The following is a 26,235-nucleotide window of genomic DNA, read 5'->3' on the forward strand; positions in this document are numbered from 1 at the left end:
ATAGAAGCGAGTGAAACCTGCAAAATACTGTGGGCGGGAACCAATGGGAAATAGGAACGTACCAGTACTATGCGCGGGGAACCCAAGGGACGCGAAACTCATTCAGTCATTCGCTACACGAACGCTCGACACGTGCGACCATTCCAAGTCTCTGCCCAGTTACGAGGCGTCTGTCGGCGTAACTTTAATAACTTAAATCAGTGTACATCTAATCAATCGTAATGGCTGAGGAATATTTATACGGTAAATATTATTTTAAAACGTTCTCAGTGTGGATTATTTGATTTATTTTTCACCGGTAGTGAATACTTTATTGTATGATGATCGTTAAAACATCCGTACGTGTGGACGCCGGCAAAATTTCAGCCATTGTGGCGAGTCCATTGTCTTCCGATAGTTGAACGGCTTTTAGTCACAAGTTTATAGATATCAATCGTCACTGTGCCAAGGATCATTGTTACATTAATTCTATCGCTGATTTGTCTTCATTCTCCAAGTCTCACGTCAATCTGTATGCAGGAATCACCTTGGAAGGACCCAATGCCACTGAAGTCTGGGATCCCGAACACAAAAACGAGGACGCTGATGGGGCTAATCAGCATTTTGGTGCTGACCAAAAACTCATCATTAAAATGGTTAGTGCCGTTTAATATTATATTATTTGTACCCTTATTCTGTTCACCCCATCTGCTGCTTGATACTCGCTACTCAACTCTTTTGTGATCTATCTTTGGCGCCATTGACGCGATACTTGCGCCTTTCGCAACTATTATTTTTCCGTTACTACTCATATCGTATATTTCTGTACTAACGCCCATAATACATAATTTTAACGATTTCTATGCATTTCAGGCACTTTTGGGCCCAGAGGCTAAACCCAGTGAGTTGAACGTTCTACAAGTTGAGGCAATGGGACTCAAAGGACCTATCAAAACTCCAATTGCATTACTGGAATTGGGAAAAACTGCACAAATTATACTCGATTTGAGTTTCCCTGATCCACCAGTCACGTTCACCCTAATCAAAGGAAGTGGTCCAGTCCACATAGTAGGACACAATCTCCTTGGTGAGTTATCAGTACACATTAATTTCATGTAATGAAAAATTTTGGTTACTCAACTTTGATACATAAGATAAAGCTCAACATTCTTTGCACTGTTAAGTAAGAGCAGGATTCGCGAGACAATAATTAGTCGCAATCTTTTTCATAGTTAGAGTAGTGAGTTCAAGGAATCTAGAGGCAAGTATTCTAGACAATAGTATTGGCCTATTCAACTATTAAACTGTTGTATTTTCGTGCATTTGCGTAGTGCATGAGCTCTGTTCACCAGAAATCGTAGTTCCCATCTATTGCCATGAGCTTACTCTGAAAAGTCTCAATGCATCCAACATTGTATGACAGATTGATTATTTTTTAATTTTTTCGCAGGAACGCATATGGATGAATTTGAAGACATGGAAGATGACATTGACGAAGAAATTATTGATGAAGAAGACGATGAAAAGGTAAATATAAAGTTCAATCGCCGTTTAGTGTTTAGCGAAACTTTTGCACCACCTTGATCAAGATACATTAGTAATTCGAATAAGATACTTCACCCTTGGTTTGATTCGGGGTTGTACTAAATTAGCTGCTTTTCAATTCGTATGCATTAATTTATCAATGAGAAGAAAAAAAAAATAATGAAATATAATGAGCAGCAGGAAAGGCTGAGGGTGTTATTGCTAGAATTTAGGGGACGTCATCTTTTATTATGTGAATGGGAATTAATATTTCAGGCCGCATATAAGAAACGGAAACTTACTGCCGAGGGTAAAAAAAATGGCACCAAACGCGCCAAGATGGATGAGGAGGTAGACAAGGAGAACTATCGAATAGCATGATTGGTCCTAGAAATAAGTTTTACTCACAATAATTAAAAACTATTTTAATTCATCAACAAGAGTATTAGTGATCAACCTCTTTTGCTTTTCATTTTTTAATTATCTGAGTAGGTAATAACTATAGAGTATCATCTTTCAAAATGCGGATGTACTTTGCTTTGTGTTACATCGAGAGAGAGAGAGAGAAAAATACCAAATTTTGTTACTTTTATTTTTTGTACAATAAACCATGCCTTTGAAAATAATACCAATTTACGTAGATTCCAAATTTTATTTCACTACCTACCATCTTGGCAGTGTACATTTGAAATGATGGGCCTATTTTAAAATCGTGTTTCAATTTTCAATCTGTGCAATTAAATGTTATAATTACTTTCCATTCACTGGTTATTTTATTTATGGTCTCGGCGATTAGTATTGTATCTGTAATTCCATTTTTTGATGATGATATCGTAATGATATTCTATGAGTTGTTATTCCTAATTTTTTATCTATAATAGTTGGAATTCTTTGTAGTTTGTGGTGTTTAACATTCGATTACATATTAGATATTAATATTTTCACGGGGTTTATTACCTTGTTACCTTAAGGTAGAGAGGATTGCTAAAATAAACTGTTGGAAACCGATATGTCATTTTTAATCAGGCTTCTTTTTTTGATTCAGGATCCAGAAGACGAGGATGATGAGGATGAAGAACCAAAAAAGAAAAATGCAAAAATAGCGGCTCCGGCCAAAAACAAAAACCAAGCCAATAAGAATAAGAAAAAATAAGCCTCCAGTGATTCTTGTAACGAATAAACGCAACTTAGGCTAGGCTCTTGAATGTAAGTTCATCTTCATCCGCGATTCGCGTAACCAATATCGTTTTTAATCTATTATTAGAAGAGATTTGTCAATCATTCAATTCACAGCCCTTTAAATCCTTTCAACGCTACCTAGCCACCTCGGTAATTACTAACTAAAGGATATATTTTATTCTAGCGACTTCCAAAATAGGTCCCGGGGCCATGACAGGGTCAAAACTGAAAATCATACTTGGAAGGATTTATCGTATACAGAGGATGCTCATCAACTTCATCGACCCTATCGAATTGAATTTTAAAGTTTCCGTGACTCTTCGAACATCAAGATAGCAATCTACAGTTCGGATTTGAAAATTTGTGAATACGTCAAACAAGGATACCAGATTTACCACGTGAATTTTATCTCATTCTCTTTCCACAACCCAGCTTCCAATAAAACATACGTTTTAGCATTATTATTCCTATTATTATTGTTATTATTATTATCATTATAATCATACTACATGAAATGATCCCTCTTGCAAATCATGATAAGTAATTTTTCCTCCCGCCGAAGTCCACTGTATTTATTTCTGTAGTCGAAGATAATCTTGTTGTAATCTCTAAACTAGGAGAAGCAGAAAAGATAGAACATTGTCATCTCTCGATATTCATTCCATTTGTTGAAAAAAAACTTAACTGTCGTCGGCGTACAGACTCGTGGCGAAAACGTGTGTTGTATACATTGGTTTAATAACGTATAATACCCATACGTCTGTATACTCTTTTGTACATATACGATACAATAAAAATTTCACTTAAATTTTACTTCTGCCGTATATTTTCGTGAAATTCCAGTCGAAGGATCACACTGAAGTAAGTAGTGTAAGTATAATGATTCGTCAATTTCCTAATGATCAGCCAAATTCATTATTTGGAAATATGTATGTTATATTCTCATCTTTCGGATTAATTAAATATTCGTGTGAATTGAAAGTTGCTGAAATGAAGTTGGTGGTGTTAGGATTTTATAGTCCTCGGTCCTTCGGCCTAATATTTGACGAACCAATCAATGAAAAAGTTATTTTCAAATACAATATTAATATCACAAAAATTCGTAAGGTTAATGGAAATGATTGTCATGTGTCTTGATGTCATTTCATTTCGCGCGGCAGAAATATTCTTGACACAAGTTTCGTTTTGTTCAAAGAAAAGTAACGGGAATAAATCGTCCACTTTTGTGATCTTGCCTTTATTATCCTGGACGTAAGATGTTCACGTCATTTTACATTACATTTTATTCCCATCGTTTTCGATACGTTGCAATTCTCTTGACTGGTTAATAAATATTCCGGTTTTATGAAATTTCAAATATACAGCTGGTGTAACAACTATAAACCACAAAAATTTGGGAATCATTCATGCATTTAAATTTCGAATCGAAACCCGGGTTTGTAGATTTATTTTCCGAATAAATATAATTAAGAAATAAATCCATTAGATGTTTGAAAATAAATATTAATGCAATTAAAAAACACAGGAGATTATCAAAGTCGCAAATAACGCCCCAGCCCAACACTGCATATACATCTCGTGATACCCTGCATATATCCGAGATGCAAAGCATCGATTTAAGTGAAGATTTTACAGAGAATTGCACTATTAGCAGTGGGGTAGATTGCAAATGCAGCGGAACTGACCCCCTTGAGTTTCTTCTTCCAGAAACCACCAGAGAAGCGCAATCAGAAGAAGTTACTGAACTTCGCCAACAAGTTACTATTATTATTATTATTATTATCGATTCATCAAGGATAAAAAGAACAACTTATCAATATGGATATAATTGCATAATATTTTTTTCAAGGTAGCAGCACTAAACCAAACGATGGTACAAGTTAAAGCAGCTGTCCAATTAAAAGATAGTCAATTAGAATGTCTGCGACGTAACAACGAGCGTTTCTTAGCAGAGTTAAAAAAACAGCAAAGATGTAACAGAAATTTGAAACGTATGTACAAATTTAGCGACGTTCAATGCTCTCGTCTCTATTAGCTTAGCATGAACGAATCCAATTTCAGAACAGCTGGACGACGAAAGATTCTTTTATCAGAGGGAGAAAGAACATTTCTGTGAGGAAATGAAAAATCATAAATTGTGCACAAAAACTGAAAGTAATCCTTCCAAGTCTCTTTATAATCAGAAAAAAGAGTTTGAAAGGATCCAAGACGCTCTCGAAGAGCAGAACAGAGAACTCCGCGATGAACTAATAGAAAAAAGTGAAACCACTTATAATCTTTGCATCAAATTTCTTCGGATGAAACATGCTAAAGACATACTAAGGCAGAAACTGGATCAACTTTTAAGGGAACATTTACAGGTGATGGCAGATATGATGGAAAAACTTGACGAAGCGCGCGAAGAACTCAATATAATAGTATCCAAAAAATTTCAAGAACCAGTCGATCTTAGCAAGGCCAAATTTTTGCAGGTGCCAATGAATTTTTCATCATGATTTATAGTCTTTCGAAAATTCTTCAAGCCAAACTAATTTCCCTTCAGGTAGTACAAAGGAACAGTCGACTAGTCCATGAAAATGCGTCTTTGAAGCTTCAGATACATCAGTTAACACAAAATATCGAGAAGATCAAAAGCGACGAGCAAAAAACAAGAGCGATAAACGTAGACGCTAGGATAATAGCTAAATTGGTTTCACAAGCAAGTAAAAGATCCCGCAAAGAAACTGTGAACTCCTCATCTACTGTGTAAGAAGCTGCATCATTCTCCTCCGTGTTAATTACTGTCTTGTAACATAAGCTGATTCCTGTAATGAAATCATTAGCTCAGGAGATGATAGCTGGAAAAAGTTATCGGAAAAACTGGAAATTTCACGGTCTTCCTTGGGTACATCGTATGGACTTTCAGTGGATAGTTCGGGGGATGCAAAGGCGCCGTCGAAGCATAAGAAAAAGCACGCCACGTTCGACATTCCAGAGGTTGATGAACCTTCGGAAAGGCATACCGAAATTCATACTATTCGGACTCAGAGTGCACCGGAAATTGTGCAAACAACGACTTTCAGGCAAGATATGATTTCTGGAAATGCTTCAGAGTACACGGACGTAGCTGACAATGAGCGCAGCGTCGAGGTCCGGGATATGTATACGAACACTTGATGAGATCCGACGTAATGGTTATTCAAATTATAGAATATTTTGAACAACTTTGAGCTCAAATACAGACGGTTGGTCAGTGACGGTTTTCGAAACTAATATGGTTAGCTTAGTAGTTACTGTGTCAACGGAGAATTGCTGTACACGGTACATTGAATCGAGAAACTCGGTAGTCTCGCGCCGAGTACATTCGGAAGAACGGGCGCACTACCCAGTATCTTTACTGCGAAGAGAGCTCGAAAGTGGAGTTGGGTTCACGTTTCGTCGAATATCTCCCATATTTATAATATTAAATGTAGAATCATTTTCGTCATATAAATCGATGACAAGCTTTCATTTGAGCCTAATTTCAATGGAATCGGTCGTGATCACCGTTGGGCTCGTTTCACGATTAAGCACCGAGGCGTTTTCGAACCCTGGGACCACAAAGAATTGCCCAGAAAATAAACAAAGACTTCGTTCTGAATTGGTGTTCTCACACCCTGAAATCTTGAAGAATCGCTCGAAAAATAATCAATCTGCAAGTCTTTCGTTTCATTTCTGTACAAGTTTTTCCACGAACTGTGGCAAATTTTCGAAAAGCGATAAATTTTGGAAAATGGCCACATTGGAAATTCGTAGTGAAACCAAAAGGTATCGTGAATTTGCTAAAAAAATACCAAAATAAATCTCGAAACCGTTAATCGCGAACGTCCGATTCGGTATTCGGTCACCGTAGCGTCTCGTACGTAGATCCTTCCTTTCCGAAGGAACGGCAGTATAGCCGCAACAGCCGAAGCGACAACACGTAAGTCCTTGCCGAAGAAAAAAAAGGAGCTGGAGAGGAGAGGGAAAGACATTGGGGTAAGCATCAGTACGCAGTTACTGCGGCGTCGTAGTTATCTGTTTTGTTAAAGTCTCTCCGGTCGCGTTCTAAGCCTACCAAAAATAAAAATCATACGAATCTTCTACGTGTTGAGTCTAGTTTTCAGTTTTGGTCGAGTAATAACTCGAAAAGTAGTGTTCAGTTTGATCTGCATATCTTGAAAAAGTGCTCGACAATCAGTAGCTACTGATGGACCTATATCGAAAGTTTTTCCATAAGCAGCGGTGAGCAATGTTTTTACCGTGACCATCACGTGTCTATGCTCCCGATCGCCCCCCAATTCGTCTCGAAGAATTTGAGGTAAAGATAATGCGACATGAACGCAGAATTTTTATGGAATTCAAGTAACGTTTGAACTCGATGGTGGGAGAGATTGAGATCTTTTTGCAAAAACGGAAAACTCTAATTATTCACGATTGTATTCCTCGTATTTCATATCGGGGGAGTACGAGGGTCGTGATTTTGCGCCGCAGAAATATCTTTCATCGTTGGAATTCTGAACAACTATACCTAGTTCATTACACATTTCTGCATTCCTATATTCATGTACTTAATTAACAATACTCTGATTTCGAAATAGTTTTAACAAGTGTTTAAATACTATGATGAATTCTTTTGCCCAACATTACGAAAGGTATCATCGGGATCTTGGTCTAAAATTATGCTTTATTGCCATTTCGCGAAAAAATTTATTGATATAACTGAGGTTCGATATTACAATTCCCCACTTGGTTTCTGATATAATATTTTCTGTAATAGTAATGAAAAAACCACTTATTCTCTTATTAGTATTTGAAACTTTTCGATTATCATTAGAATCTCGATTGCATTTATCCATTCATCCGTTTGTTCGTTCGTTCATTCATGTTTTTATGCAGTTTTTCATCCATTCATTTGTTGGATCAATTATTCCATGCAAGCCTTTTAGAGAATCACAATGTCAGCTTATCATCGCGACTATGATTGCAGACTGTTCTGGTAATCGGAGAATCACTTATTCCTATTGGTATTTGGAACTTTTTGATAATTCATTAGTATCTCGATTGCATTTATCCACTCATCAATTCATTCAATTATTCATTCATTCGTTTATCCGTTCATTTATTGGTCTATTCATTCATTGATTTATTCATTCATTTATTCATCCTATTGATTCATTTCTTCTTACCCTGCTCGAAAGTGCGTGTTTCGTCCCTGCTTCCGGTAATGTAAGTGCTTTTTTTTTTCCTACTACTGCACCATCACTTAGCAGGGAGCAATTATTTATCAGCCGGGACGTGAATTTTTAATATCGCGAAGATAAAAACTTCTCCCCGACCCGGGCTCGAACTTTGGACGTCAGAGTAGCGACCTGCAACGCTACTCGCTAGGCTAGCGGACGCTCATAATTGTTAAGTTCAATTTTTTAATATTTCGGGAACTATCGGAGGAATAACCCATGCAGCTACTTTCTCTAGAGCCAATCAATTAAATTCAATATTGCAATGCGATGATTTTGATGATAATTTGAATGAAAACCAAAAAGAGGATATCGGGAATTCGGAGCCATCTACTTCCAGTAATCGAATCCTTTCTTCAAACATGATAACAGCCGGTGAAATTGCTCCGAATCGGAAACGGAGTTTCATGGACAAGCCTCCAGTAAAAGTTTTTAAAAATCTGGAAAACTCTGAAACACCAGCGCGAAAAACGAGGACCTTATTGTTAGACCATGACCAACGATCTGAGACCATAACCTCAGAGGCTTTCAATAATCTACATTCCAATATTGATCGGATTTCATCTTTTGTAAATTGTACTTCCAATAATTGTGTTTTTAATATTACACTTTGCTCGTGTGATAAAAGAGACCGTTCCTAAATAAAAAAATATAGATCAAAGTGTTCTTTCTTCTCTCGATGATCTGGGAATGCCCGCCGTTGGCCAGCAACCCTCGCTTCCATAGACATGAACATGCGATGACAATAATTACGTGCGAACGCACTTTCAAGCAGGGTAGAAAGGAAAATAGTATACACACTACGGGACGTTACTATTATCGAATCAATCATTTATGCATGATTTCTAAAGAATCACAAGTCAAGCCATCGTCGCGACTATATGATTGCAGACTGTTCTAGTAATCGAAGAATCAATTATTCTTATTGATATTTGAAACTTACTAATAATTCATTAGTATTTTGAATGCATTCATTTATTAATTCATTCATTCGTGTATTCATTCATTCATTCATCTATTACTGTAATTATCAAATCATCGATTCACACATGATCTCTATAAAATCACATGTCAAGCCATCGTCGCGTCGATGATTGCAGACTGTTCTTGTAATCAAAGAATTAATTATCAATAATAGTATTTTCAACTGTTGATTAATTTATTAGTATTTTGGGAGCATTTTTTATTTCTTCGTTAGTTAAATAAATAAATAGATTAATGAATTAATTGATCTTTCAAACGCTAGAAATCGTCTATCTGTAGGATTTGGGAATTCATCATAGGTTTAGAAATAATATCCGCTCTTACATTCTGAACAAATTTATTCATATATTTTAGATTCAGGTTTAGAATTCTACTTCATTTCTCATATGATATTTTTTTTTCAGGCTATTAATTCGTCATTACGGTGCCTCTTCTATCGCAGTACTTATTCAACTTCCAACCACGAAGGACAGGACTTACATAGCATCGCACAATTCGTTTACAGGTGATCATAAAAAATATATTTAATCCAATATATTATAACAACACATTGGCAGCAATATATCAACATATAACATAATATGACATACAATAATATATCAACATAGAATATGATATATCATACAATTAATATATTGACATATAATATAATATCATATAACATATAATTAATATATCTACAGGGAATAAAATATTGGTAATAATATATTCCTATATGTATCTCATTATTAATTAGTTTTCCCTATGTTTCAGGTACTCAGGGATGCTGCCATCGCAGTTACTATACCCCGGACTCCCCCTGTTCATCAGGGGGAGTCCATGGACCGTCCCCTGGGACAGCGCGGCCTCCCACCGCCCCCGGGGTCCCAGGGGACCCAGTCCCCGAGGACATGTCTTCGGGGATGCGGTATCCCCGCTGGAGGGGATGCCATATCCCGAGGGACATGTCCTCAGGAACTGGTCTTCGGGGACGCAAGTTCCCCCAGGGACACGTCCCCGGAGATGCGGTATCCCCGCTGGAGGGGATGCCGTGTCTTTGGGGGCGTGGCCTTGGGGGAATAAGCGTCCTCGAAAATCCCGGGAAAAGGAGGTCCCAAGCGGTCACTCGTTTTCTTGATTTCTCTAGAGAAACGAAAAACAAAGTGTCCGCTTGAGGCCTCCTTTTCCCGGGATTTTCGAGGAAGTGTATTCCCCCAAGGCCACGCCCCCAAAGACACGGCATCCCCTCCAGCGGGGATACCGCATCTTCGGGGACGTGTCCCTAGGGGAACTACTTCCCCGAAGACCAGTTCCCGAGGACATGTCCCTCGGGATATGGCATCCCCTCCAGCGGGGATACCGCATCCCCGAAGACATGTCCTCGGGGACTGGGTCCCCTGGGACCCCGGGGGCGGTGGGAGGCCGCGCTGTCCCAGGGGACGGTCCATGGACTCCCCCCGATGAACAGGGGGAGTCCGGGCTATAATGTTGGAGGATCTGCGACCTGTAACACAAATAACAAATAAATAATTAGTTAACGCTAAACATGACTTATTCCATGACATGTAATTTAATGTATGACTTATTTAACGACTTAGTATATGAGTGTATATAAGAGATCAAATTATATTGAATTGTATACCAAGTTATATATGATAATAAATTATTGTCTTGCCTTATTGGCGTTTCTGATTAATTATATCATGGGGGTGCATGAATTTATATACCAAGTCCATTGGGTAATAGTGGTTGATCTGATTTCGTGAGGATTTCGAAAATCTGTTCCAAGGGGGTGCAATTCATATGCTAAGATTCCGAATGCTGTATTATACTACGGACTCTCGAAAGGGATGAATCGAATGAAACATACCTCTGCAAAGAAAGAAGTTGTACGTGTCATGTATCGCAGATCCATCCGTACCGAAACAGGATGAAGAGGAATCGATCTTCGGAGAAACTCTTTGATGTCCTGATTTGGTTCTATCGCGAAATGCCATCTATCAGAAAGAAAAGAAATTTTAAATGCAAAATCCAAGTCACGATATAACAAGTACTTGTATTTATATTATTTTTGTATCCATGAATAAGATCAATAAATCTTTGAGTATTTCCTTAAGAAAAGAAATTGGATGAATCATTGTAAAATCATCCCGCGATTCCCGAGGAATTGTTCGCAAGCTGCATTGAGTACATTTGCAATATACGTCTTCTAGCAAAGCTCATAATGAAACATACGGATCAGAATAATTAATTATTGGATTACAAGAACATGTCCGAATGCATGAATGAATGAATGAACTAATGAATGAATGAACGGATAAACGAACGAATGAACGAACGAACGAATGAATGGATGAAGGAATATATGCAATCAAGATTCTAATGATAATCGAAAAGTTTCAAATACTAATAAGAATAAGTGATTTTTTCATTACTATTACAGTCCGCAATCATAGACGCGACCATGGCTTGATATGTGATTTCATAGAAATCATGCATAAATCAATGATTCAATAATCAAATGAATATATGAATAAATGAATGAATAGATGAATGAATGCATCGAGATACTGATGAATTATTCAATGGTTCAAAATGCTAGGAGCAATAATTAATTATTGGATTACTAGAACAGTTTGCAATCATAGACGCAACGATGGCTTGACATGTGATTTCATAGAAATCATGCAAAAATCGATGATTCTATAATCAAATGAATATATGGATAACTAAATGAATAAATGAATGAATAAATGAATGAATAAATGAATGAATAAATGAATGAATAAATGAATGAATAGATGAATGAATGAATGAATGAATGAATGAATAAATGCAATAAAGATACGAATCATTATTAAAAGGTTTTAAATGTCGAGGAGAATAATTGATTCTTTGATTACTAGAACAGTCTGCATTCATAGTTGCTACGATTGCTTTACATTGCGAGTATATGGGCATGCATCACGTATGAAATTATGTCGCAATAAATGAATAAATAGAGGACTAGCTGAATAAATGAATGAATAAATAAGTAAATAGATATATAAACGCATCTTTTCTTGATTCAGGAGTTAAAATTTTACTTTGATTTCATGTGGTTTGATCTCAGAAACACAAAGCAATTGACTGTGAATTAGGCTGAGGCTAGAACTAATCAGAATATCTCAATTTTTTCGCGGCAAGAGATTAAGCGTTCGTAATGAACCGCCTGTTTGAATAGAAAGATATAATTCAAATAATTATATGTAATTCGAAAACCAAAAAGTTGTGTCAATTGTCATGAGCTCGGAAACGAACGAATTATGTCTGTCATTCCCTATCGTAACGTATGAAAACGCGATGTACGAAAAAAAATTTTTCCTCGTACACTAGTCATCTCTGATTCTGAACTACGGACCTTGATTCAGTATGGCAAAATGCAGACAGAATTGAACTCGTTGGGTATACTCTGAACCATTTAACTATCGAGTTTTTTTACATATTTACTTTCTTAACTGGTTACATAGAATTCGCAGATGTACCGCAAAGGGATGCCGACGATCAGGTGGATCAAAGGGTCATTTTACGAGGTGTGAACAAGATCTTTATCAGGTGTTGACAGCTCGTCCGACACCTGCTCACAATGGGAGCAAGCAATACCGAGAGGCAAGTGCTTTCGCACCTCATCGACAATACAAAGGCCATAACTTATGTTTAAATTCCTGCGCGTGCCGGCCGTCACATTGCCTGACGCACGTGTAAAAATTGGGCAGCGAACAAAGTGACGTAAGTATCCCTTTTAGGTGAGCCGGTGCTCGCTACCGGCATACGCCGAAAGTGCATTTGCCTAATATTTTTTAGATACTTCGTTTGGTGCGAGAAACCTAAGCGTGGTGCGAGCACAGGGCGTGAGGCGGTACGCCGCCGAGCGGTAGAAATACGAACGAGATCGAGAGCGCTCGGGTGCAGCCCGCCAGAATATGAAATCTAGAGTTATGTAATCTGCCATCACGTTTTTCTCTATACCTCGGAAACGAATGATCGGGATTGGAGATAGAATTCAAATTTCAAAATGCGCAAGGAACGCGAAGACGTTGATTCAATTGAGCTAGCAATAAATCCCATTGAGATACACAGTATTTTTCACTTTTTAGATTGAGCAATTGGTGATAACTCGTTTGATTTCATAGATAGAATTGTAGATTCGGATTCCCGAGATCAAACTACACAGAAATAGCGTGGAAAACTCTTCGGAAAAAAGTCCCAATTCTGATCTCAGACTTTGGGAAATATCGGAGGCTCCAGGAATGCAAATCGAACTCATTACAAGTTAACGAATACGCAATAACAATAATTTCTTACCTGTATAGGAATTTTTCAGCACAACGTAGGCATATAGTGTTGTTGAAAGTTGAACCGTACCGCGAAGACCTGGGGGCAACTTTGACATCTGTCAAGTACAAATCTGAAATGCGAAAATATTATATCAGAAACCAAGTGGGGAATTGTAATATCGAACCTCAGTTATATCAATAAATTCGTTCGCGAAATGGCAATGAAGCATAATTTTAGACCAAAATCCCGATGATACCTTTCGTAATGTTGGGCAAAAGAATTCATCATAGTATTTAAACACTTGTTAAAACTATTTCGAAATCAATCAGAGTATTGTTAATTAAGTACATGAATATAGGAATGCAGAAATGTGTAATGAACTAGGTATAGTTGTTCAGAATTCCAACGATGAAAGATATTTCTGCGGCGCAAAATCACGACCCTCGTACTCCCCCGATATGAAATACGAGGAATACAATCGTGAATAATCAGAGTTTTCCGTTTTTGCAAAAAGATCTCAATCTCTCCCACCATCGAGTTCAAACGTTACTTGAATTCCATAAAAATTCTGCGTTCATGTCGCATTATCTTTACCTCAAATTCTTCGAGACGAATTGGGGGGCGATCGGGAGCATCGACACGTGATGGTCACGGTAAAAACATTGCTCACCGCTGCTTATGGAAAAATTTTCGATATAGGTCCATCAGTAGCTACTGATTGTCGAGCACTTTTTCAAGATATGCAGATCGAACTGAACACTACTTTTCGAGTTATTACTCGACCAAAACTGAAAACTAGACTCAACACGTAGAAGATTCGTATGATTTTTATTTTTGGTAGGCTTAGAACGCGACCGGAGAGACTTTAACAAAACAGATAACTACGACGCCGCAGTAACTGCGTACTGATGCTTACCCCAATGTCTTTCCCTCTCCTCTCCAGCTCCTTTTTTTTCTTCGGCAAGGACTTACGTGTTGTCGCTTCGGCTGTTGCGGCTATACTGCCCCTCCTTCGGGAAGGAAGGATCTACGTACGAGACGCTACGGTGACCGAATACCGAATCGGACGTTCGCGATTAACGGTTTCGAGATTTATTTCGGTATTTTTTCAGCAAATTCACGATACCTTTTGGTTTCACTACGAATTTCCAATGTGGCCATTTTCCAAAATTTCTCGCTTTTCGAAAATTTGCCACAGTTCGTGGAAAAACTGAGCAGGGATGTCGATAGCTTCATTTTCATTTCTTAAAAAGTTTTCTACCATTTCTTGTCGCGTCGTTATTGCATTTTTTTCGAAAAAACACAAGATTTCGAAATTGTGGTGTAATTCGAGAACTGAGGGGCTCAGGAGAAAATGTCACGCTGCGATGGCCGGAATTTTTTTCAGAACTCTTCGCCCAATGACTTATTTTTTTATTTCTGCTCGAGACTCGGATGGTTGGTATTTGAGAACGATGGGGTTGAGCGCGATATCTCAAGAAACAAAAATCCGTTCGTCATTTCAATTCTGGCCAATCATGATTTTTTTGTAGACTATTCGCTTGTCTCATTGCAACAATTCATCGGTAATATGCGTTGGTGAAGACTTAGACTGTTTATTTCTAAATAGCGAAACGAGTTTAAAAAGGTTTCATAAAGAACAAATAATATAGAGATGGAAATAGACCATGGGGACAAATAATACTGGTTTAGAGCATTTATTTCAGAATCGGGATACTTTGATACAGTATAGAGATATTATCTATTATTATCATCGGCAAATCAAACTACGATCATCGCATCTGTTGACCTCCCACTTTTTCATTATTTCAACGTGTTTCCGTAATTATTCAATGAGCGAGTGACGTAGTTTTCCTAATTCTTTTTGATATAATCATGATAAATACTTGGCTAGTATTTTATGGCAATGACTTCAACAGGATATCATTATTATCACTATTCGTCTGTTATTCAGGTTATTATAACCATGAGTAGATGATATTTTTATGTTAATGCTCGAAGTGTTATGATTTAATAATGTATACGTATGTATAATTTGTGGCAACGCTAAAGAAGAAATAATTTTTTCTTTTATATTTCAAATTTGAAATCATGATTAATAAACGTAAATATGCTCTGTGTATATATATCCGGATGTATTCTAGAATCAAACCAAGTGCAGTATTCACAGCCCGTACTTACACTTAAATTTTAATTATCGCTTATAATACTATACGGCTAATTGAACTCGAGGAATTCCACGCCACAGATACTACCTATCTTTCCAGCAGATCATAGCACCCGAGGGTATCGAATGGACAAAATCAATGTATTAAAAAATATTCATCTATGTATCACTATAAATCAATTGGAACGGAGCCAAATCGAAGCCCCGTAGCGCTACGAAGTAAATCTTGGAATCCCTCATTTCTCGCAATTTAGAGTTTCAATAATTATTCCACGAGGATCTATGTTATCATACACAGTCAGAAGATTTGCTGTGCACACCAAAGTTATCTCACAGATCTTACTTTTACCTTGAAAATCAAATGATCCGAGATAACCGATAGGTGAACAGATAAAAAACAAACTAAATGAGAAGTAAAATAAAAATAATCTGTGGTAACATTTATTAAAATTGTTAAAAATCCGAAATTTTACACATTCAAAACATATATAGTTTCCTTTTTCCTTTTGTTCTTACTTTTTTTTTTCATTTTTTCGCAACTGTTTACTAATAATTATATTAATAAATAAGTATCCTCTATTATTACGATATTTCACTTAATGTCTTCTCTTTCAAATATCCTTATAAGATATATAACATATACTTTTATTTCTCGTTCAAGTACAATCTAATCGCGGGTGTACTGTACAATTGGTATGTATAAAAGAAATCATCCTCAAAGTGAAAGTAGCACAGCGTATCAAAATTATAGCACAAATTATCTGACAATAACGGACACGGAAAATTCACCGATGGCAATTTTGTCGATGTGTACCGACAGTGTCATATACCTTTCCTCGTTGATTTTATTTTATCATTCGATTTTGTTTTCCAAAGAAATGTTTATTAATTTTTTTTTTTTTTCATATATTTCTTGTTCAAGTATATTTGGCACGTGTGTGTAAATCGCGTACATTGAATCATAACTCAACTACTTATTATACATATATGTAGGAGAAGGCAGGGCAAAACAGGGAAATTGTGGAAAGCCCGAGCTTTGTGCAACTTAAATATGACGAAACTTCTTCCTCTCATGCGTATTTGAAATAAATGAGAAAGATTTTCAATTACAATGAAAAAAACAATTGATAATTATTTCGTTGAATCATCGTAATAAAAGTTATATCAACATTTAAAGTTGTTACCATCAATATTTCTTTCAAATTAGTTATGAGAAAAAACAAAAAATATTTCTCAAATCCAGAATGATATTTGAAGTCTTTTTCGATGATTTTACAACATTTTTGGGGTAGCTACCCCATTTTGAGTCACCGGCCCGTTTTGCGCCGCATTCCCCCATATGCATCATTAGGGTGTCGGTTATTTAGCGAATGTAACCTTTCAAGGAGGATTAATTGAATATCGAATCTTCGTCAGGAGAAAATAAGTTGTGCACAAAACGGAGCTTACTATCTCACATTTCCGGGGCCACACAGCATATACGAGTTTCCATTTACTTTAAATGGGATTTCAGTATTTTTCCGGAGCGCCAAATAAACTTTAACGTCTTTTCTATACCTTGGAGTTAGTGTTACATGCTGAAAAAACAATTTTTCTATGTATCTATTGAAATAAGTTCTTTAACCCGGAATAAGTGCACTTCCGCAGAACTTTGTTTTTTCATGACGCTATCGGAAATCCAACTGATCCTGCTTGAAATTTCACATTTGCTTTAATAACGGACACCTTATAATGAATCATATTGTAATTATTTTGTAGACTTCATACAAGTTCAATATTTTCGTTACTAATTATCATTAATTATATTATTGTTACCATTTCATTATTATTATTGGTATTATTATTATTAATAGTATTATTGTTATTGTTATTATTATTCTTGCTATTTTTATTATTTTCGTTTTATTACTCGCGGTTATGGTTTTTATTTCATGATAAAGGTAACTGGTTATTGATCTATCTTTTTTGTTAATCATTTTTATTTATACCTATGCAAGAAACCGTCGCGGAATGATTCAAAGACCTTTTTTTACGTAAATATTTAAAAAGAATCAAAAAAATAAGAGTAAAATAAATAAAATAGAATATAAATATCTCTAAACTATAGGTTTATTATCACTACAACGCGGAAAAATAATATTATAAATAATGGAAAGGAGGGTAAGAATATCTCATGATATGCAATTTAACTCGGCATAAAATAGGAATAACAACGGATAAAAATTTTCGTAATAATTGAGGGCGAGTGAGATTTAAGATCATTGTCTGTAAATAACTTATTTTCTCTCTTTTTTTTTTAACTTTTTGTTTTGTTTGTTTGAAAATCAATCGATGAATAAGATTCTATTATGTATACATGGATGCAGCATTTTTCCCATAAATGGCAAAGATTTTTAAGAGGTGAATTTAAATTTAAGTAATTTATACCTACAGCACTACAGGAATACTCAAATTGCGAGGAACTATCCAGAAATATATATATTCACTAGATAATTAATTCGTTAGTCCGGATAAGTTCACCGCGTTTTGTTTTAAACAGTTCATAGAACAGTAGAACATAAAATATTTCTAAGTAAAAATTATTTATTAAAATAACGAAGTTAACTATAATTGTGATGTCCTTCACCGATTTCTCTCTGTTGTTTTATTCATTTTTTTTCTTTTCTGCTTTCTTAATGTCCATATAGTTATTTGTTGTTATTCGGTTGACGAATTCGTTAAAAAAGTTTTTTTTTTCTTTTCTCATTCACATTTAGGAAATATATTTATAAGTATATGTATGTTGTTACTCTCTTTCAATCGACGACGTGGTAGAATAAATCGAGGGAAAGGAAGGGAGAACAAAAAATAGGATAGAAAAGAAAAACGGCAATACAAGATTGAATTTAGTATGCACTTCACTGTCTTCCACAAAACAAACTGCACTGTTTGAAAAATAAATTAATCTCGTATCGAAATCGATGCACTGTAGGTAGGTCTTAGCCAATCCAAGGCAGCCATCAGCTAGGCTGAGGTGGAGTAAGTTTCACCAGAAGCCAAGTGTAAAGAGGTAACTTTTGCTTATCCACCAATTCATATTTGAGATTTGTCAGTCCATCTGTAGCGAATCTCTTCTTCCCACTCTTCAGGAACTCGTACCTTTAAAGACAAAGAAAAAATGAATTGATGCAAAATTGTTAAAGTTAGCATTGCGTTATTGAAAACATGAGAACAATCATAAGATAATTGAATTTTTCGAACCTTTTTGGATTAGCTTTCTCCTTCTTGTGAGTGAGCATTTTATATCTGGCAATATTGGCGGGATAACGGGATATGTGAAGACCATGGGCCTTGATGCGATTAGCCATGTCGTCATCCTCGCCACCCCATCCCCAATATACATTGCTAAATCCATTTACAAGTCTAAATTGTTCCCTGGACATCGCTGACACACCGCCAAATATGTCTGGATATGGTAACCTGTATGCAAAAGGATAAAAAAAAAAAAATAATATCATTACGAAACCACGTTACAAGATGTTACATGACATTATTCATACTATCAACTATGCTGTCAATAAATGTGATAGATATATTTTTGAATTTTCGTTAATTAATTACCTGTATTTAAATTTGTCGATAGCGACAGACATGTGCCTCGGTTGTTCGGGACATGTGTAGAGATTTCTGTCGTCTTCTGGTAAAAGATCAACGTCATGAAATATGAAACAATCAAAGGAATATTCCTTGAGAGCCTCAACGTACCCAACATTCATTAACATCGCTCTATTGAACTGCACCGTACCTGAAGCAAAAAAAAAAAAAAAATAAAATAAAATAAAATAGAAATTGGCATATTTGAGCCAATTATCCAATTTTTTCACAGGTAGGTACACATATCTATATGCAAATATATTGCGGAATATTTGGTACACCGTTAGTTCCACGTATACATATATTTAGTTTACCTGTATACTACTGGTATATGTATGTTACCTATATTGTATGTATGTACAATATACGTATGTATCTACAGTTACAAGCAATATCGAATTTGCTAAAGCCCTATTAATGCAGTGCACATGTATAGGATTTTCATTTCACTATTTCCTGATATATTTCAACGGTCCAATTCTCGAGACCGTGAAAAGTATGTGCGAGTATTACGTGGACATACATATAGATTGCACGTCACAGGATCTCCTAGATTCAGTTTTTTCCTTCTTTGAAATTTCCTTATTAATTTTGTTCATCTATCCCCGATTTTTTTATTTTTTTTTTTTGCTACCAACATTTAGATGGAGAAATATTACCGTGACAAAGAAAAATGGATAAAAAAATATTATAAGAGAATGAAAATTCGAATAGGACGTAGGAAGTTAAAGGTATATGTTATTACACGTAATCCACTCGTAGTAGTCGTTTTCTCGGAGGAAATTCCCTCGGGAACGTTAGCTGCAGCTTCGGTCTCGGGGCTCGTTAATCATTTGGCGTGAGATAGCACCCCCTGCGCTAGATACTCTACCCGTCATTACAGAAAACCTTTCCCCGTAACGCCCAGCAAAGGTGTGTTATATATAATTACATATATATATATATATATATATGCAGGTATAATATATTGTTTTACTCAAAAGCTCGCGATATTTTTTGTCATTGTTCTAACTAAACCGCGCAAAACATGTTTCTTTAAGGGTCTACCTCCTTTTCAAGCTCTGAACTCTTGATCCACGAGAAGTTATTTCGTTAAAACTTAGAAACAGTTTCTCATCCCCCGATAGTATGTCGATAAATACTCGACAAAATAGAATCTGTTTTATACTTTTGAACGGATAACGATTAAACGGCGATTTCGTTATGAATCAGAAATCAACGAAGCGACGAAGTGAATGAACAAAATAAAATAACGGGGAACGGTAGTTTTTCAACAGTAAACCTCGGTACTATACGATGGCAGAAAATCTCTTGGAAAATCGGAAAACGAGGGTTTATTCCCAGTAAAAAGAATCAATTACCGAAAGAGCATATAGCCCTCTCTCTCTCTCTTCTCTCCATTCTACAAATGTAGTAAGGTCTTCCAATTTTTCTTTGCTATTCGGCCACGCAGTCCCTGAAGTCGTCGCAATTCCGAGGGTTGGTAACTATGTAAACGGGAAATAAAAGAGGAGAGAGAAAAAAAAAAAATCGAATACCCGGCCATTTTAACGGATAAGCACCCCGAAGAACCCAGATTTATACTCTACATTTCAGGGGTAACAAACGGAGATTTTTATCATGCCTATTACGAGGACGCCAAACACCCGGAAATTTTTATGTGTCTAATTTTCGACAACCTGTGTAATTATCAAATCGTCAGGATTCTATTTCCAAGTAGAGACATCGTGTAACAAATGTCGAAAGAGAAAAAAATTTCAGACGTGAATCCGAATGAATTTCAGACTCCTGCAGTTCGGCGCTCATTATTCTTACATAGGTATAGAGCAGAGACATATAGAATTTATTGGAACGGTTCCAAAGTTGGGTATAAAATTTGCAGAATCTGCCGATTCCGCAGGCGTATAGACTTTTCTCATACAATTCACGGGATGTCAAGTGGATGCAGCTGCAGAGGAGTCTGGAGGAGTTTGTAAAATCCATCGAGGAAGTAGAATAAAGCTTTTACGTAACATGGATAAAGTTTAATTGAATCGTTAAATTATTGTAAATATAGGAGTGAACCTATCGGTCGAACAATGCCGCCCTAAAGGTATAGGCGGTGTATTATAACTGCAATGCGGCAACGTCCGTCCTAATATACCAACGTATACGACGTTCATATAAACTTCTATAGCATCAGGTGTATGTAGAAACAGTGTTACGTAAAACGGATGCTACGTATGTAGCTATACATATTCGTTCGTACGATCCCTGAAATACTCTGAATTACTCACCATGCTGTTCGACAATAAATATCGTGTAATCAATTTGCTGTCGAAGTAAAACCAAATGAAGATTGTAGACAAGAGTCGATAAATGCTGAGGTCTCGCGCGGTAAGGAACAATAATTGCTACGTGATACCGAGCTTCGCATTCCTTAGGGAATCCTCTGCCGCCTCGTTCCAATTTTCCGGAAAAAAATTTCTCCGCTTCGGCACTGCTGGGAGTCTGTTTAGCAATGGTCACCGGTCCGCCTGTGCGAAAACGAAAAATTTCACGAATGAAAACAGCTTCTGCTCGACTCGACGGGATGGATTTTCGAGAGGATTTTTCTTCCTTTTCAATTTTCAAATGCGAAGAATGTTCACTTACTGAGGTTTGGGGGAATGAGCGAACACCTCGGTAATATGGCAACAGGAATTTCTGTGGCGTTTTGTAAAACGGTAATTTCCTGAGGGTTATTTCCGTCTGGACGAACTGTAGTAGGTTCAAGTTTCGCTGAGTTATCAGGAACCTTTTGCACCAAAAAATGCGTTTCGTTTGAATTCGTAGTGTTTGCTGATATATTGACAACACCGCCAATAGAAAGACTCGGAACGGTAACTGGACCGTAAATGATAAATCTCCTAGGATGATTTTTATAATTATGTCCAGCGTTCCTGAAACAAAAATTAGAAAAAACGTACAGTACATCGGTTGTATCGACGAATTTCAATTTTTCTTCACAAAATTACTCTATACGAGCATTGTTTCTCGTCTCTTCATGATTAGGGTTGATTTTATTGTTTCTCGTATCGAAGAAACAACGATACTCGACAACACCACATCTCAACGACGCACATCAAATGCTGACGTATAACGAGCGTCAATAACGTTTATGTAAGAGAAGGCAAACATAATGGGGGATATATATATATGCGTCTACTCTGTGCGAAGTGAAGGAAGATTGGTTAATATTTGAACGTTTCGGTGGTGGAGAACAGCTAAGTTAATAACTCTAATGGATTATTATTCGTCTTCGCCACCGCTGCTGCTCCTGTAGACGGATTGAAACGATCTGATGTTTTTTACGATAAACTACGCCACATACGCAATTCCGCCAAGTTCTACGATATTACATTGTTTTAACACGAGCTTATTAACGCGAGTTACTCAAACCTCAGAAGGCTCAATCCGTCATAACATCATGGGGTATAATTGAAGAACGAATGAAGACATAAAAAAAGGCTTATGTCTTCCTTATACTCTTGGACGACCAATTCCAGATCCTTACAATTAGCGGAATTCCTTGAATTTTTATGCGTAATTCACTAACTTTGATTAAATAGAGAGAAATCTGGAATAACTTCTTCTCTCTAATTCCCGCGGAATACAGGATCCATGATTATAAATTTGAATAAGAATATCCGATCTTTAAATTGGATGATTTGATGATTCTTCCTTTTTAGATAATTTCTCTCTTACTTCTGAATGCGGCGAATTTTTTTTACATGTCTAATTGTAAGCTAAAATTGGGTAAAATTATTTTACTGCACCCTGTGGTACATCGTACCTACGAGCTCGCCGAATTTGAAATTTTTTTATCGGAGTTATAAAATAGCCAAGTACAAAAAAAGTTTTCCCTGTATGATTATTTCCCATGAGAATCTTTAAGGACAAGGCGGGCTATTTTAGCGTTAAGATAAACAGAATTTAACTTTCGAGTAACTCTTTTTCATCAATTTTGGAGCGTTCGAGTCTCTGAAAGCAGAAAAAAAACCCAAAACACCCCGATTAAGGGCCACCCTATATAATACATATTATATCATCGTACATGGAATTCCAAAGTTACAGTTTATCTACCAAATAAGGGGATTTAAAGTAGCAGTTACTAACTTTTCGTGACAGCTATAACTCAGGATTTCAGTTTCTCAAACATAGGATATAGGGGGAAACCGCGGCGTAGAGAATTCTCTGGTGTTCTTCTTATCGCCAATAAAAACGTTTTATTGTCATAGTTCGCACGAGTTTCAGAGTTTTCAACTTTACTTATGTGCAGTAATAGCAAAAGAAATGAAAAGAATAAACAAATATATATCAAAAGTAAAGGGGAATAAAAAACTAAGTCGTGATGAAATTCAGTACACGTGTACAGTACCACTGATATGTAAGAAATAATTTTTTTTTTCTTCCTTCATATTTCTTTTACTCAACGTCAAAAGTTCTTGTTACATTCTTTGGAATCCTTAAGATATGGATAAAAATCTAGTTAAAGTCACACAGGCTTTTGAAATTCTCTCTAGCTTTCACGCACCGAAGACTTTCAGATCGAATAACTGAAATGGAAATGGGTGGAAGAAAAAAAAAATAAAAAATTTCTCTTCCTTGTCAGGATGCTTTATTTCTTTTCCGTTACCTCAAAGAAAACGCGTCCTGAAGGGTTCAGAGAAATGGAAGAAAATGCATAAGATAGTAACTCCAGTATTAGAATATCATATCTTATGCAGCACCAATAATTTTCTCGAGCTTTTCAGTCTCGTCTTTACAACCGTTACCCGACACGAGTTAAAGTGAGATAGTCTCCTATCTGGATACGTCACTGGTGAAAAGAAAGACAAAAAAAAAAACAGAACAAATATGAAAACACATCTCGCAAAAGTTTGAGGTTGGGTGCACAATTATTGGGTGTTTTTGTATCGTATACTTATACGCGGTGGCGTTACTTTTCGGGATCAACACTTTCTATACAAAGTTATCCCCATATAACGTATACGTTCTCTCTCTCTCTTTCTCTTTCTTTACGCATATATCGTGTCACCAGAAGTCCCGTCTTCCATTTCGTCTCCAGAATTCAAAAAAATCGAACAAATCTGTACCCAAGTTGGCCGTCGTAGGGGGTAAGTTCAGTGTGGACCGGTAGACGTGAAGATATAAAATCGTTCAACACGTTTCCCACCAAACGGAACTAATTTTTCCTTAATTTTTTCCTCCCTTCCTTTCTCTCTTTTTTCTCATCTTTTTCACCCCTACCATAACAACGATAATAATTACGGGTATAAATAATGAGAATTTCTTCAGAGCGTTCTAAACGATATCGTTTCAGCTGAGTAAGCAATTATTATATCAGAAAGCACAGCTGCAGGATATTCTGTTATACTTATATGTATATAACGGCAGGTAAGCGGGAGGGGTGGGTGAACGTCGTTTGAATTATTTCAACGGACCGAAATCGCGGATAGTATAATTATATTACAATAAGTTGAAAGGCAAACGTCAAATTCCTTATATCCATGTAATAATCCTCCGCGCGGTACGATGTTAACTAGGAAGAGATGGAAAGAAAGTACACGGGAGAATGTGGGGAAAATAGAAAAAGACATCGGTAAACCCGAGATGGTTCCGGGACGGAAATCTTCCGTGTCGTTTCGGAAGTTTCGGTACGGACCGCCTGTGAAGTCAGCGGCATATTAGAGCTGCGAAAGCGTCGACTGGGCTGTAAGTGCCATTGAAATAACCCCGGCGAAGGTCTAGCTCTCTCTACGTGGGTATACAATAGGTACGAATATTTGTCGGTTAACGACGGGGAAAAAAATCAAAAAAAATTAAAAAAATCGGAAACGTAAGCCTATGCAAATAGAATGAATTGTCCCGTCGATTTTAGATCGGAAAGTTGAAAGACAAGCGCGCACGAATGATTCAAGTGCCAGTCAAGTGGAGAAGAGTTTTTAGAGAGGGAGTGGTTAAGACTGACAATGAAGAAATAAGGGTAAAGTGAAGTTTGACACTTTCATCTCATCTCAAAGTTTGTCAAACTTTGGGAACCCCGAGGGTTCGCATTTTCAGCGACAGACTTGAACCCGTACGCTCCATGCGGTCTCAGTTGTCTCGAACCTGCAGTACCTCGAGCATTTTTCGTTCAAGTTGTGTAAGCTGATTCAACAAATTCTATTATTATACGTATGTCTATCGCACGAGTATACGTCGACACAGGTAACTACACATACGTCATGATCGGGGTTTTTTTTTTTTAATTTTTTTTTCTCCTTTAAATTAATTGTAAGTAAACGGTATCGGACCGCGGAAGAGTCGAGATATGGGAAGTCAGAAGTTTCATCTAATCTCGAAGTTGGTAAAACTTGTTACCCCACGACTAGCTATATCATACGTATATCCGTATAGGTACCGAAAACCACCCCATCTTTCAACGCTTAACGTATATTTTGCGTTTAGTTTTAGACTATAGGTAGGTATACATATATACCTCTACATACTTATAAAGTAGAGCCGGTTGAATTTATCGCGCAAAACTTCTACTATCCGCTTTGTTTCACAAAAGAAGTATAAGGGGAAAGAGAAAGAGAAGAAAAAGAATGAGAGAAAAACTTTTATCGCGGTAACATTAAAGCTACCGAAAGATCTGTCTACTTATACACTCATGCGCGGATACGATTCAGACACAACCGTAGGGTGCATAACCGTCTCGCAACGTCTCGCAATCAGAATAGTCAGGAAAATGGTAACCGCAATCTGATATGGTCAAAGGAAAGGACATTTTTCGGAGAGGAAAAAAAATGAAATGAAAAAAGAAAGAAAGAAAGAAAGAAAATAAAAAGGAAGTACGATGATCCGGCAAAAGTAAAAAGAACTTTGAAAAAACCAATGCGCGATGCAATTCGAAATTCCGTCATTGCAATTAATTGACGTGGGAGTAACGCACGGCTGTACACACGGGACGTTTCACAAATGGAAATTCTGTTTGTTAGGTAAACCGCTGAACTGCAAAACCAAATTGTGTACGACGATATATCGTACGAGTAATGTGTCGGTCGTCTACACACGTCGTATAATATGCGGAGCTGTCGCAGAGTGTACATAACGGGGAACACACACGTTTCGCATGTGGTAGAGCGAAGGCAAACCTATCGCAGGACCAACGTCATTAGACCGTGCATGAGATCGTTTCGACACACCGGCGACGAAACATTCCCACCACCA

The 26,235-nt window shown here is 36.8% G+C and overlaps 3 protein-coding genes and 1 long non-coding RNA gene across 11 annotated transcripts in view; 2 read left to right on the forward strand and 2 right to left on the reverse strand.

Annotated features, from left to right (window-relative positions):
* Nucleotides 1-83: 83 nt before the first annotated feature.
* On the forward strand, nucleotides 84-3,495 carry LOC105689074 (nucleoplasmin-like protein). 2 transcript variants are annotated; one of them, XM_012405831.3, is made up of 7 exons: nucleotides 84-243; nucleotides 520-635; nucleotides 853-1,066; nucleotides 1,430-1,506; nucleotides 1,780-1,854; nucleotides 2,549-2,709; nucleotides 2,867-3,495. In XM_012405831.3, the coding sequence occupies exons 1-6, from the start codon at nucleotides 222-224 to the stop codon at nucleotides 2,654-2,656; spliced, it is 612 nt and encodes a 203-aa protein (XP_012261254.1). In that variant the 5' UTR covers nucleotides 84-221; the 3' UTR covers nucleotides 2,657-2,709; nucleotides 2,867-3,495. The 2 variants fall into 2 exon arrangements, with proteins under 2 accessions (XP_012261254.1, XP_012261255.1); XM_012405832.3 differs by lacking the exon at nucleotides 1,780-1,854.
* Nucleotides 3,496-3,641: 146 nt separating this feature from the next.
* On the forward strand, nucleotides 3,642-9,813 carry LOC105689061. Its single transcript, XM_048650531.1, has 7 exons — nucleotides 3,642-4,439; nucleotides 4,532-4,706; nucleotides 4,744-5,153; nucleotides 5,225-5,427; nucleotides 5,505-6,678; nucleotides 9,308-9,408; nucleotides 9,657-9,813. Exons 1-5 carry the CDS (start codon nucleotides 4,284-4,286, stop codon nucleotides 5,836-5,838), a joined length of 1,278 nt encoding a protein of 425 aa, XP_048506488.1. The 5' UTR covers nucleotides 3,642-4,283; the 3' UTR covers nucleotides 5,839-6,678; nucleotides 9,308-9,408; nucleotides 9,657-9,813.
* A 473-nt stretch (nucleotides 9,814-10,286) lies between these two features.
* On the reverse strand, nucleotides 10,287-14,058 carry LOC125500083. 2 transcript variants are annotated; one of them, XR_007277269.1, is made up of 4 exons: nucleotides 13,870-14,058; nucleotides 13,227-13,329; nucleotides 10,753-10,879; nucleotides 10,287-10,386 (listed from the first exon to the last, which is right to left on the reverse strand). It is a non-coding gene; the product is annotated as an uncharacterized LOC125500083 (long non-coding RNA). The 2 variants fall into 2 exon arrangements; XR_007277268.1 differs by having other exon boundaries at nucleotides 13,794-14,057.
* Nucleotides 14,059-15,780: 1,722 nt separating this feature from the next.
* LOC105689135 (beta-1,4-N-acetylgalactosaminyltransferase bre-4) overlaps nucleotides 15,781-26,235 on the reverse strand; it is a 48,743-nt gene continuing 38,288 nt past the window's right edge. For all 6 annotated transcript variants that reach the window (XM_048651389.1, XM_048651392.1, XM_048651391.1 and 3 more), the window contains 5 exons: nucleotides 21,634-21,920; nucleotides 21,276-21,515; nucleotides 18,967-19,150; nucleotides 18,607-18,825; nucleotides 15,781-18,504 (listed from right to left, as the gene is read on the reverse strand). In XM_048651389.1, the coding sequence (XP_048507346.1) occupies nucleotides 18,366-18,504; nucleotides 18,607-18,825; nucleotides 18,967-19,150; nucleotides 21,276-21,515; nucleotides 21,634-21,920 (1,069 nt within the window). In that variant the 3' untranslated portion in view covers nucleotides 15,781-18,365. The remainder of the gene's footprint in view (nucleotides 18,505-18,606; nucleotides 18,826-18,966; nucleotides 19,151-21,275; nucleotides 21,516-21,633; nucleotides 21,921-26,235) is intronic.

Source organism: Athalia rosae, chromosome 2 (assembly GCF_917208135.1).
Source record: "Athalia rosae chromosome 2, iyAthRosa1.1, whole genome shotgun sequence".
Lineage (NCBI taxonomy): Eukaryota > Metazoa > Arthropoda > Insecta > Hymenoptera > Athaliidae > Athalia > Athalia rosae.